The 14,556-nt window shown below is 46.4% G+C and overlaps 1 protein-coding gene across 1 annotated transcript; it reads right to left on the reverse strand.

Moving 5' to 3' along the window:
* Positions 1-366: 366 nt before the first annotated feature.
* Positions 367-5,839, reverse strand: B3GALT6 (beta-1,3-galactosyltransferase 6). Its single transcript, XM_040437146.1, has 3 exons — positions 5,753-5,839; positions 1,622-2,960; positions 367-1,482 (listed from the first exon to the last, which is right to left on the reverse strand). The coding sequence occupies exon 2, from the start codon at positions 2,644-2,646 to the stop codon at positions 1,636-1,638; it is 1,011 nt and encodes a 336-aa protein (XP_040293080.1). The 5' UTR covers positions 2,647-2,960; positions 5,753-5,839; the 3' UTR covers positions 367-1,482; positions 1,622-1,635.
* Between the last annotated feature and the right edge of the window lie 8,717 nt (positions 5,840-14,556).

Genomic DNA, 14,556 nt, shown 5'->3' on the forward strand with positions numbered 1-14,556 from the left:
CTACAAAAATAATCTGAATCACTTGCCCCACACATTTAAAGGGGCTTTCTCACTTCAGTAAGTTGCATTTATCATGTAGTGGAAGTTAATACAAGGCACTTACTAATGTATTGTTATTATCCATATTGCTTCCTTTGCTGGCTGGATTCATTTTTCCATCACATTATCCACTGCTAATTTCCATGGTTACATCCACCCTGCAATCCATCAGTGGTGGCTATGCTTCCTTGCACACTATAGGAAAAAGCATGGAAGCACACATAGGCTAGTGCTTTTTCCCTATATTGTGCAAGCACGACCACCACTGATGGATTGCAGGGTGGTCTGTAACCATGGAAACGAGCAGTGTATAATGTGATAGAAAAATGAATCCAGCCAGCAAAGGAAGCAATATGGACAATCATAATACATTACTAAGTGGCTTGTATTAACTTTCTCTACATGATAAATGCCACTTACTGAAGTGAGACGACCCCTTTAAGAAAAGAAAAGATAAAAACAGTTACATCAAAAATCTCGTTTTAGTCCCAGTGAGAACCTTGAGCCTGCAATCCTCGGGCCTACAGCTGTTGCAAAACTAAAACTCCCAGAATGCACCGCTCGCTTTTATAGGAGTCTTGAGAACAGCCAAGCAAGTGTGCATGCTGGAAATGGCAGTACCAAAAGGTTGTATGCTCCTGGAAACTTTACAGACAGAACAAACGTGGATGCTATTATTCCCCAAAGCAGGGTATCAGCAACCTCCAGCTGTTTGGAAACTACAACTCCCAGAATCCTCCTTCCACGGTGGCATGCTGGGAATTGTAGTGTCACAACAGCTGGAGTGCTGAAAGTTGCTGATCCCTGCCCTAAAGCATCAACTTGACTTTTCGTACCAGTTAACCCATTCATTTAACCTATCAGTGCTTACGGATCACAGAAGCATATCAGCGTGCCCATTACCCTCAGTACTCACTAGAACCAGCTGTGCAGACAGGGCTACATCTTTTCAGTCTGCCGCCATTGTTTCGGTAGCATTATGCTGATGAACTACCTCTACCGGAGAAGAAATTAGACTGCTATCTTTTAGAGGCTAGCTCGGGGATTTAGGCAGTCTAGGTAAACAGAGAAGGGAGCTTTCCGATGTGCCAACATGCATTTTGCCAGCTTCCCTGGTCCTTGTTTGAGCAGAAACCAACTGGAATGTCTGAGAAGTTTATTCCCCATTGAACAAAATATGCATGCTTGGCTACTCCGAGCATGCACGTCTATATAAAAAAAAAAAAAAGTCAGGAGAGACAAATAATCAGCTCGAAACTAGATTGGTAACATGTGAAAATAGCAGCAAACACACCATGTCACTCATCTCTGCCTATCTTGGTACAAGGGAATTCCTCTCTATACAATGACATTATACATTATTCAGACAAGTCCTAATATAACAATGGTTGGGATCCCTCAGCTAAGAGATGGGTATCCATCATACCCCTCCCTCCACACATCTGCTCTTTAAATAATAGGATACTTCTGGCTTATTCTTGATAGAGGCATTCCGATTCTTCGTCAAAGGGAAGACGAAGAACCGCTATTTCTAGAGAACCCTCTTTTAGAAAAATTAAGAACAAGGTCCCTTCATAACGTTAGCAGCTGGGTCATTCATGGAATGCCATCTTTCCTCTGACAGCACTGGGATGGGGGCACTCCCCAGTCATAGATATAGGATAACCTCAGTTTGATTTCCTCTTTGCACAGCTTTCCATCTTTGGCCAATGTCTGGTGCTTCTCCAGCATGTCCTCAATACTCTGCTTGTGAGTGACTATATACTTATTGTTACAGCCTCTGGACTTATATTCGGTATCAAACCTAGGGTCATGGACCCTCCTGATATCCAGTGGTGCCAGCCAGGCCCCCAGAGACACATCCTCACTCTGCCAGTGTGCAAGGTAGTCTTTGGTGAGGCTCAAGTAATGCACCAGATCCCATGACATTACGTAGCCTCCCCCAAGGGCATAGGGCAGGTAATAGTCACATAGCACCCAGGAGCTCTCCTTCCACTTCCCCGCTGATTTCACCCGGCCTCGGCCTGAGAAGAAGCCCCAGTAATAACGATGGGGCTCCTGAGCCTTGAGCTCTTCCAACAGAACGCCCAGCCGGGCAAATGTATCATCATCGGCCTTCAGCACGAACTTGTAATCAACATGGTGGTCCAGCCATACATACATGAGCAGCAGCTTGACTGTCAGGTTTTCATACGAATCCCGGAGGTCAGGAAGGAGCAATAGGTCACCATGCCTCCGCTGTTCCATCTCCACCAAAGCTGCTTCTTCTTCACCTAGCCCCGCAGTGCCTATGACAAAGCGGCACCACAGCGTTCCGCTATGGGAGGAGGCCATGGACAGCCAGGTGCTGCGAATGATGCTGCGGCGCTCAGAGTATTTGGGCCCGCTGGCAATTAGGACAGCCAGAAATGTTGAGATGCTTTTCTCTGGCAACTGGAGCTGGGGTACATGGCGGTTGAAAGGCCTCTGCTGTTGAGGTAGACCCTGGGGTGTTTTCAGGGTCTCCGAGGTACATTTGGCTAGGTACAGCAGTATTATGGCAAAAAAGGACAGAACGGCTAAACCCAGCGCCGTCTTATGGCGACACAGCAGCCGTGAGAAGCTCATAGTTGAGTTTGGTCAGACAGCTGCCATATTCTGCCAGGTAACTGTTTTGCAGCTTACTGAGTCAACTGCTCAACAGTCAGGTAGGTTATGTGTTCCCATCTGGAGAGCAGGTGGGGCTTCATTTGGGCATTCTCCACCCGGCTCTACAAGTTAATATGTTATCATCACAGCCCACAGGTTAAGCAGCTGGACATGTTGGGCATCATTTCATGGAAGCAACAATCAATGGAACTTGCGTGTAGTTAAAAGCTTTTAATTATCATTCCTCAGTAAGTATTTGGCGCAACGTTTCGGACACAACGCCCTTCTTCAGGCTGAAACAGATAAATATATTTGAGTCAAAACTGCATTTCATTTGGTTAACTGCCAAACCTTAAAAGGGATTTTCCCGGGAGTGGAATACTGATAACATATCTGATGAGTGGGGGACACCTCCGCCAATCAGCTGCAATATAATGTATGGCGCTGTGCTTGGAATGCTGTGAAGAGACTGCAGCACTCACCGGAGTATCACAGCCTCTTCAAACAGCTGTGGTGCTGGGAGTCGGACCACTACCTATCCTGAGGACAGGCCATCAATAGTCTAAAACCAGGGGTCATCAATTAGCCAGGAGTAATCATTTACACCAGGGATGCTCAACCTGCGGCCCTCCAGCAGTTGTAAAACTACAACTCCCATCATTCCCAGCTGTGGGCTGTCCAGGCATGCTGGGAGTTGTAGTTTTGCAACAGCTGGTGGGACGCAGGTTGGGCATCCCTGATTTACACGAAGAACACAAATACAATCTCGATGTTAAAGAACTCCATTTCTTTTAAATTTTTGCCCCCATTAGGATACTACATAGGTAGCGTTCCAGGCCGCTGTGGCCCTCACTCTGGCTAGCCGTTTCACATGGCATCTTTAGCATGGACGGGAAGCCAGGCTCTCTATTCATTCCTAGGAGACTGGCATCAGGGATCTCATAAGATAGCAGAGGGAGCCTGACTTCTGTCCACACCACAGTGGCCGGGAACACAGCTTGGGCTACTTTCACACTAGCGTTTTGGCTTTCCGTTTGTGAGATCCGTTCAGGGCTCTCACAAGCAGTCCAAAACGGATCAGTTTTGCCCTAATGCACTATGAATGGAAAAGGATCCGCTCAGAATGCATAAGTTTGCCTCCATTCTGCTCTGGAGGCTGCTTGCAGCGTTTTTCTGTCCGCCTGACGAAGCGGAGCCAAACTGATTCATCCTAGCACACAATGTAAGTCAAAGGCGACGGATCAGTTTTCTCTGACACAATAGAAAACGGATCCGTCTCCCATTGACTTTCAATGGAGTTCATGACGGATCTGTCTTGGCTATAGAAGACATAATACAACCGGATCCGCTCATGACGGATGCAGGCGGTTGTATTATTGTAACGGAAGCGTTTTTGCAGATCCATGACGGATCCGCAAAAAACGCTAGTGTGAAAGTAGCCTTATAATTCTACAATAGAGTGACTGTACGCTCATTCGTTGCAATACCCTAGGTCTTATATAGCATTCAAATACGGGCAACAATGATAAAAAAAAAAAAACATGGAGTGCTTCTTTAAAGGGGTTATCCAGGAAAAGATAATGACGATTTATTCACTAGATAGGTCATTATCACATCAGTGGGGGTTCCAGTCCCGGCCGATCAGCTGTATCAGGGACCCACTGCGCTCATCGGAGCTCTGGTGAGCAGTGATGGTCAGTTCGCAGTGTTCGCCAGCAAACACATGCAGGCTGCCATCTTTAGTAAGGTAGACTCACCCGTCCGGCGATGCACAGGTAAAGCCCTTACCTGTGCCGGTCTGAGATCAAATGCAGTCACCGGGAGCAGGCTGCTCCGAGAACAGCCCGATGAAGGCCCCCGGCGGCTGTTCTCGGAACTGCCTGCTCCCGGTGACTGCATTTGATCTCTGACCGGCACAGGGTAAGGGCTTACCTTTGCATCGCCGGACGGGTGAGTCTATCTTACTAAAGATGGCAGCCCGCCATGTGTTCGCTGGCGAACACTGCGAACTGACCATCACTGCTGGTAATTGATGCAGACTCCCGGCAGCTTTCCAAGGACAGCGTCGTACATCGTATAGTGGCAGTACTTGGACGGCTTAAATGGGGCTGAACCACAACTAGGCGAAATGAGTGATGTACCGTGATGTCACTAGCCTAGGGAGAGGCTGCGGCGCTCAAGGCCTCTTCTAAGGGTACTTTCACACTAGCGTCGCCGTAACTGCCTGCCGGATCCAGCAATCTGTATGCAAACAGATACCATTTGTAGACGGATCCTGAACCATTTCACAAATCTATTGCAATACCGGATCCGTTTCTCCGGTTGTCATGCAGAAAAACCGATCCAGTATTTATCTTTTTCACATTTTTAAAGGTCTGCGGATCCGTTTTTCCGGAAAACTTAGGGCATTAATGCATTTCAATGTAAAATAACGCCGGATCTGGCATTCCGGCAAGTGTTCCGGAATTTTGGACAGAGAAAATACCGCAGCAGTATTTTCTCCGTCCAAAAAACGTACAGTGACTGAACTGAAGACATCCTGAACGGATTTCTCTCTATTCAGAATGCATGGGGATATGCCTGATCAGTTTTTTTCGGTATAGAGCCCCTAGGACAGAACTCAATACCGGAAAAGAATAACACTAGTGTGAAAGTACCCTAAGCTAATCGGAGGGGTCCCGGTTGTCGCACCCCCACAGATCTCATACTGATGACCGATCCTGAGCATAAGTCATAAATATCTTTTCCTTTTAAGCAGAAAATCCACAAGGTGTTCTAAGAACATGTCAAGAAATTAGTGAAGCATGGAAAGCAGCAAGGGGTAGGAGTAAGTAGCGGCTTATACTGATGACCACTGCCTCTAGTCAAACTGTCACCCATAGCGACCAATCAGAGCTCAGCTTTTATTTCTCATCTGGATAGGGAAGCTGATCTCTGATTGGTTGCTATGGCTAATGGGGCTTTGGCACATAACGGCCATGAATAAGGACCAAGCTGAACTATAAAACGCAGTCCTGCACTAATTGCTATTATGTATCTGCTCCACAGTAATCAGAAAATCAATGGTGGAGGCTACAATCCTTACCAGTTTTCTGCAGAGTAGGGCTCACTTCACACACCATACTGGCAATATGCGGCCTTTCAAAATGGTTGTTTCAAAATTCCATGCGCCGTAAGGACCTAGTGATGTCACAGGGTCACCTGACATATTAGTCACATGGGTTCTAAGCAGCCTCGGAATGTGGCAGCTGGGTAATATCTACATCCCATGTGATGCGGTAGTAAAAATTAGTAAAATAACACAAAAATAAAAACAACAAACCTGAATTATGATGTTTAGGGTGAAACGTATGGCCACTTTGAAAATTAGGTTTTCAAAGGCATGTCACCTTGTGACGTCACAAGGTACTTATGGCGCATGGAGTTTGAACACTACCCTTTCTCTTGAAATGGTCAGCGCGCATTTTACGTCAGAAGACGCAGCTGAGCACGTTCCCGACACAGTGGTCATACCGTTTGCGCATGCGCGTTGGGATATGCTGCAGCCATGTTTTAGGAGCCCAATTTGCAAAAGGCGGCGGCCATCTTGGGGAAGCCAATAACAATTGGGAAAACCACAGAGAAGTGAACAGCACTATCTTCTGGCCCATGGATATCCATGCATTCAACCCGCTGACGCAAACATACGATCATTAGTGCCTTGGTTTGTTTTCTCTTTCATTCCTTGTTTTGTCAGCTGACATCCAGTCTGAGTTAGCAGAGCTGCAGTATAAAGTATGGGGAATTGTCAGAGCAGTAGTTTGAGTCTTTGAGATGGAGGGTGATTTCAGTCTGTGTGTGAAATTATATGTGCAATCTTCGTAGACAGCACAGCTGGCTACATTGTAAAGCATGGTGGAGAAATGGAGCAGCAGCCTGAGCTTGTGATGGGGTAAGAAGTGGATGTCTGACAAAAGCTTAACATACCGCTTTGTTGTTCTTCCTCTGGCAGCTACAAATTCATGTGCTGGAAACAATGGCGGCTGTTCTCATCTGTGCCTCATGTCTCCAGTGGAGCCATTTTACCAGTGCGCCTGTCCGACGGGAGTGAGGCTCCAGGATGATGGCATGACGTGTTTACATGGTGGGGGAGATTTATCAAAACTACTGGTGTAAAAGAAAACTGGTTCAGTTGCCCCTAGCAACCAATCAGATTGTATAATCAAGGATGTAACTCAGTACAGGATAAGGGCTCTTTCACACTTGCGTTCTTTTCTTCCGGCATAGAGTTCCGTCGTCGGGGCTCTATGCCGGAAGAATCCTGATCAGGATTATCCCCATGCATTCTGAATGGAGAGAAATCCGTTCAGGATGCATCAGGATGTCTTCAGTTCCGGACCGGAACGTTTTTTGGCCGGAGAAAATACTGCAGCATGCTGCGCTTTTTGCTCCGGCCAAAAATCCTGAAGACTTGCCGCAAGGCCAGATCTGGAATTAATGCCCATTGAAAGGCATTGATCCGGATCCGGCCTTAAGCTAAACGTCGTTTCGGCGCATTACCAGATCCGATTTCTGAATGGTTACCATGGCTTCCAGGACGCTAAAGTCCTGGCAGCCATGGTAAAGTGTAGTGGGGAGCGGGGGAGCAGTATACTTACCGTCCGTGCGGCTCCCCGGGCGCTCCAGAGTGACGTCAGAGCGCCCCACGCGCATGGATGACGTGTCGCATGGATCACGTCATCCATGCGCATGGGGCGCTCTGACGTAATTCTGGAGCGCCCCGGGAGCCGCACGGACGGTAAGTATACTGCTCCCCCGCTCCCCACTACTACTATGGCAACCAGGACTTTAATAGCGTCCTGGCTGCCATAGTAACACTGAACGCATTTTGAAGACGGATCCATCTTCAAATGCTTTCAGTTCACTTGCGTTTTTCCGGATCCGGCGTGTAATTCCGGCAAATGGAGTACACGCCGGATCCGGACAACGCAAGTGTGAAAGAGCCCTAAGTAATGTATGCACACAGTGACTCCACCAGCAGAATAGTGAGTGCAGCTCCGGGGTATAATACAGGATGTAACTCAGGATCAGTACAGGATAAGTAATGTATGTACACAGTGACTCCACCAGCAGAATAGTGAGTGCAGCTCTGGAGTATAAGGCTACTTTCACACTTGCAGCAGAGTGATCCGGCAAGCAGTTCCGTCGCTGGAACTGCCTGCTGGATCCGGCAAAACGTATGCCAACTGATGGCATTTGTAAGACTGATCAGGATCCTGATCAGTCAGAAAAATGCATTGAAAGGGATATGATCAGTATAACAAAGACTTTAATGTAGGATTAGTGCAGGATAAGGGCTCGTTCACACAAATGTTTTTTGTGTTCCGTATACGGGCTGTATTTTGGTTCCGTCCATATACGGAACCATTCATTTCAATGGTTCTGCAAAAAAGGAATGTACTCCGTATGCCTTCCGTTTCCGTTCTGTTCAAATATAGAGCATGTCCTATTATTGCCTGCAAATCACGTTCCGTGGCTCCATTCAAGTCAATGGGTCCGCAAGAAAAACATAACACATACAGAATGTACTCCATATGTCTTCCGTATCCGTTCCGTTTTTGCGGAACCATCTATTGAAAATATTATGCCACGCTCAATTTTTTCTATGTAATAACTGTATACTATATATGCCATACGGAAAAACCGAATGGAACCGGAAACACTACTGAAACAAAAAAAACTGAAAAACGGATCCATTAAAAACAGCCCGAAAAACACTGAAAAAGCCTTACGGTCGTATGAAGGGGACGTAGTGAGGGGGGGGGCAGCCGGAGCATGTGCCCTGGGCGCGGGAAGGGGGGGGGTCCCTCTGGTCCCTGCTTCACCCTTCTGCTGATCACCTGATCTGATTTAATTAAATATAATAAGTAGTATATACATATAGCGATATAATGTTCTTCTTGTGCACTTATCTGTATACAAAGGATAAAGAACATAATACAGAATTACATAAACACTTCATCTGGAGTCCTGACTATATCCAGAATGAAAGTACATACATCACCGATGGAGTTCACATTATCTGACAGCGCCATCAGCTGGGTTGCCCTTTTCAGCGAAAGCAGAGTCTCGAACAGGAAAACATGAGGTCTCTACACGAGCTTCTGACTTCTGTCCTGAAGGGTTACAGCTTTATACCGTTTAAACAAAAAGCTCTATTCCCTAGTGGAACGTAACCAGCGCATGCGCTCCATAATTGTCACTGTGTACGTGTTGTTCATCTGTTCTCATTTCAGACCTTGGAGTGGACAGTTCTCAGGTCCGCAGGGAGGACATAACCACTGAGGGGGCACAAAGGTGGGCCTAACCACTGTGAGGGGGCACAAAGGTGGGCCTAACCACTGTGAGGGGCCACAAAGGTGGGCCTAACCACTGTGAGGGGCCACAAAGGTGGGCCTAACTACTGTGAGGGGCCACAAAGGTGGGCCTAACTACTGTGAGGGGGCACAAAGGTGGGCCTAACTACTGTGAGGGGGCACAAGGGTGGGCCTAACTACTGTGAGGGGGCACAAGGGTGGGCCTAACTACTGTGAGGGGGCACAAGGGTGGGCCTAACTACTGTGAGGGGGCACAAGGGTGGGCCTAACTACTGTGAGGGGGCACAAGGGTGGGCCTAACTACTGTGAGGGGGCACAAGGGTGGGCCTAACTACTGTGAGGGGGCACAAGGGTGGGCCTAACTACTGTGAGGGGGCACAAGGGTGGGCCTAACTACTGTGTGGGGGCACTACTGGGAAATGCCTTAGAGTACCCTGTTATACATTAGAATAGCTCTGTCTTAAAGGGCAGCACAGCGCCCCCTGCTTATGTAGTAAAACATAAAAGAAACTACATAAACTCTTGGTATCGCTGCAATCGTACTGATCTGCAGAATAAAAGACATATCATTTATGCTGCCCAGTTAATGGCGTAAAAAAAATAAATAAATAGAAATAAAAAAAAGAATGTTCATATTTTCCTTTCCCTCCCAGAAAGGGCTAAAAAAAAGCACTAACTTTTATGTGCCCCAAAGTGGGCCATTGAAAAATACAACTTATTAAGTTAGGGCTAATGCACACGACCATAGTATTAGTCCACAACCAATCCACATTTTTTTTGCGGACCCTTTTACTTCAAAAGATGCGGACAACACACCAGGCCGCAGCCCCACAAAAAAATAGACCATGTCCTATTCTTGTCCATTTTGCGGACAAGGATAGGACATTTCTGCAGGAGAAAAAAAAATGTCAGCAGGCTCTTGGCCGGTATCTGTGTTTTTTGCGGATCCGTTATTTACAGAGCGCAAAAACGGCTACTGTTGTGTGCATGAGCCCTTATCCTGCAAAAAACAACCCCATACAGCTATGTTGACAGAGAAATAAAACAGTTACAGCTCTTGGAATGCAACAAAAAAGGTGGGAAAAAAAAGCTTGGTCTGAAAAGTCAAAATAGGTTAAAGAGCACCTGTCAGCAGGATCAATCCTATTAAACCAGTATGCCTGGTAGGGTGGATAATTCTTATTAAAATACTTATCTTTTGAAAATTGGTTGCAGCATACCTAAGGAAAAAAATGACTTAAAGGGGTTGTCTCACTTCAGCAAATGGCATTTATCATGTAGAGAAAGTTAATACAAGGCACTTACTTGTATTGTTATTATCCATATTGCTTCCTTTGCTGGCTAGCCTTATTTTTCCATCACATTATACATGTTTAGTTTCCATGGTTACAACCACCCTGCAATCCAGGATTGGTGGTACTCAATGAGCGCATGGCCTCTTCTAACAGCTGATCAAAAGTCTGACCCCCTCAGATCTGAAATTGATGACTTATCCTCAGGATAGGTCATCAATATCTTTTTCTGGATAACCCCTTTAAGAGTATCTTAACATGAGGCAAATATTCTGTAGATTATTTGTCCAGATTGTGGGTGGAAAAGCTGCAACATATTATAGTAGCAGCAAAGCGGAGGAGCTTTTACCAAATCTCATCCACACGCTGAAAGAAAATCTATTCAGGATCAAGGAAATTGACCTGCAGGTCCCCCCCCCCCCCCCGTGTGCTCGTCAGTGGCTGGTTGGGTTTACAGCTCCAGCACGTCTCACTTGCACTCATGAACTAGAAGCGCCAAATGGCCTCCTCCGCTGACTGCCATCTCCTCCAGAATGGCATCCAGGAACGCTGTCCTTGGTGTCATCATCTGCCACAGGTATGAGACAGTAGCACACCAGCTCCTACTCTCCATGCCAGGAAGTGTCCAGACTATCGTGTGTGCAGAACATCATCAAGACCCACGTTCCAGTGGTTTTATTTTGGAGTGGATCTCTCTCGTACCACAAGCATTGTGACTCACATGACATAGATTCCTCATACATTGCATTCAGTCAGGCTTTCCTAAGGCTGCTCCTTTGTTGGGCCTTTTCTTTGGAAACCACTCTATGCCTTGCAGTGTAGCTTTCTGTTCCTTCCAACCATCCCAGATCCAGTAGGACTGTCCCTTATTTCGCCCTCTGTCCCACAGTCCCAGGAGTGCTGCCACGTGTTTCGACTTAACTGTATGAGCATCCTCGGAACACACATACAGATGAACGGAATGGTGAAGTATATGGTCGTCAGCTGCCTGCTCCACCATTCCATTGCTGCCGGTAGTGGAGTGTAGGCAGGTGCAATACAGTAACATCACCCGCCTGGGCTGGAGACCAGAGCAGCCCTGCTCTGCATTGCTTGTCGTGGGAACCTGGGATCGGTGAGTATTCAAACTAAAGGGGCATCACTGAGTATGAGGATACTTATGGAGCCTCATACTGTGTGGGGGGCACTTATGGGAAGCCTCATAATGTCTGTGGAGATACCAGGGGCGTTGCTAGGGTCTCAAAAAATTCAAAGCCCAGGCTCCAATGCATATTTGTTAGATTATTTATACAAGGGCAGGAGAGAACACGGGAGAGGTGAGGACTGATTATCTTTCATCATTTTAGCACCCAGCTTATCACTGTAGTATAAGAGACACGAGAGAACACAGGAGAGATGAGAAATGATTATCATCACTAGAACACCCTGCTTATCACTATTTATAGTATAAGGGACAGGATAGAACACAGGAGAGATGAGAACTGATTATCTTTCATCATTTTAGCACCCAGCTTATCACGGTCTGTAGTATAAGGGACACGAGAGAACACAGGAGAGATGAGAACTGATTATCATCACTAGAACACTCTGCATATTACTGTTTATAGTATAAGGACAGAAGAGAACACGGGAGAGGTGAGGACTGATTTCCTATCACCACTAGAGCACCCTGCTTATTACTATTTATAGTATAAGGGACAGGAGAAAACACAGGAGAGGTGAGGACTAATTCTCTAGCACCACTAGAGCACCCTGCTTGTCACTGGTAATAGTATAAGGGACAGGAGAGATGAGAACTAATTATCTATCACCACTAGAACACCCTGCTTATCACTGGTTATAGTATAAGGGATGGGAGAGATGAGAACTGATTATCATCACTAGAACACTCTCCATATCACTGTTTATAGTATAAGGACAGAAGAGAACACGGGAGAGGTGAGGACTGATTTCCTATCCCCACTAGAGCACCCCGCTTATCACTATTTATAGTATGAGGACAGGAGAGAACACGGTAGAGGTGAGGACTGATTATCTATCACTACTAGAACACCCTGTTTATCACTGTTTGTAGTATAAGGGACAAATGAGAACTGATTATCATCCCTAGAACACTCTGCATCTCATTGTTTATAGTATAAGGGACAGGAGAGGTGAGAACTGATTATCTTTCATCATTTTAGCCCCCAGCTTATCACTGTCTGTAGTATAAGGGACACGAGAGAACACAGGAGAGATGAGAACTGATTATCATTACTAGAACACTCTGCATATCACTGTTTATAGTATAAGGGACAGGAGAGGTGAGGACTGATTTCCTATCACCACTAGAGCACCCTGCTTGTCACTGGTAATAGTATAAGGGACAGGAGGGAACACGGGAGAGGTGAGGACTGATTTTTGTTACCTCTCAAACACCCTGCTGATCACTAATCTTGATAACTAAGTCCTTTAGATTGATAGAACATGAGTTGATACATTTCTACCAACTCTTACAACCCCTAAAACTAGCTTTGACTCCAACTCAACTTTTTTGACTCCACAGCCCTGATTTAAGACTGGTAATAAACAGACAAGAAAAAGAGCTTGCAAATAAGTACACGAAAAGTACAAGAAGAAAGATAATATGTCTTAAGGGCCCTTTACACGGGCAGACAATTGAACAGATTATCGCTAACCATTATCTTGTTAGTGATGATCTGGTGGTGTAAATGCACCACTGATTACAACTGAATTACTGAATCCAACAAAATGTTGAACTAATTCCTACTTGCCTAAAGATACGGGAGTATAGCTTGTAGCGAATAATGGGAAAGGCAAAACTGACAATGGGAATGGGCAAGAACAAAATACAAGTGGGGTGAAGGGGGAGGAGGTCAACTGTAGGACAATTGGTGGGGTACACAAAGAGACTCCATGATCATGTTATATAAAATTTCAAATGGGGGGGGGGGGGGCGTGGCCGGAAGCTGATATGAGCGGTCGCATTTAGTGGAGCTCCGGACCCTATACCCTAACTTCAAGCTAATCCTGTTACTTATTTGCCTCAAAAATTACATCCAGAACAGGCAGATGGTCGGGAAAGACCCGCAGCACAAACATGTCCCGGAATAGAGCGCAGTCGGCCGCTGACTGGCTCCGAGAGTTTGCCCGCGTGGAAGACCAAGATGGCTCTCGCTCGCCATCGTTAGACGGGACTAAGGATGATCCTGCAATTGAAGGAGCAGAGCATGCAGCCACTGAACCATCTCTAAAACAGGTCACTGAGCAGCTGCTGCAAGCGATAGCCACCTGCCGCACATCAATGGTGGGTAAGCTGGAGGAAGTGAAGGTGGATATAGGCCTACTCCGCCATTACATGCAGGCCATACGTGACCGTATCAAAGAGACAGAAAATAGGATCTCAGACGTGGAAGACCGCTTGCAGCCACTTCCCACAAAACTACAAGAGGTGGAACAGAAGGTCAATTTTTGGCAACAGAAATGTGACGACTATGAGAATCGCATGAGGCGCAATAACTTGCAGATAATCGGGATGCCTGAAAAAGCAGAGGGCAACAACCCATGTGCGTTCGTCACTACCTGGCTCCGCAACTCCTTTCCAGAGGCAACATTCTCATCGGCTTTTATCATAGAACGTGCACATCGCGTTCCTGCTAAACCCCTTCCACCGGGGGCTCCTCCAAGACCTCTACTTGCAAGATTATTAAACTCTATGGACAGAGATCACGTGCTACAGATGGCACGCAACAAACAGGAGCTAAAGCATGATAACAGCAACATCATGATCTTCCCGGATTTTTCCTCCGAGTTGCAGAAACGCAGGGCAACATTCAGCACGGTGAAGAGGAGACTTCGTGAGAAGAATCTACCCTACTCCATGGTGTATCCGGCCCGCTTAAGAGTAGTGGATGGGGATGTGAGCCGGTTTTTCAACAATCCTGAGGAGGCCACTAACTGGCTGGATGGAAGAGGAAGGAATGCTAGACCTCCAAGATGACAGCCTGTACAGGCGTACATAGCCAACGGCAAGGAAAGAGGGTCTAAGGACTTGGACATGGGACCAGCGGGGACGGTTTAACTGACTAAGTATCGGATCTCTTAAAAGTTCTTCTTTTATATTTGCTCCTGCTCTTACTAGATCTCACAAGAGATAGTTTGATTATGTCCATAGTCGGATAAGGAAAGAAAAGTGGGATTGGAGGGAAATTAGACAAGATAGGATATAATTCTCATATGCT

This window comes from Bufo bufo, chromosome 1 (genome assembly GCF_905171765.1).
Source record: "Bufo bufo chromosome 1, aBufBuf1.1, whole genome shotgun sequence".
NCBI classification, from domain to species: Eukaryota; Metazoa; Chordata; class Amphibia; order Anura; family Bufonidae; genus Bufo; species Bufo bufo.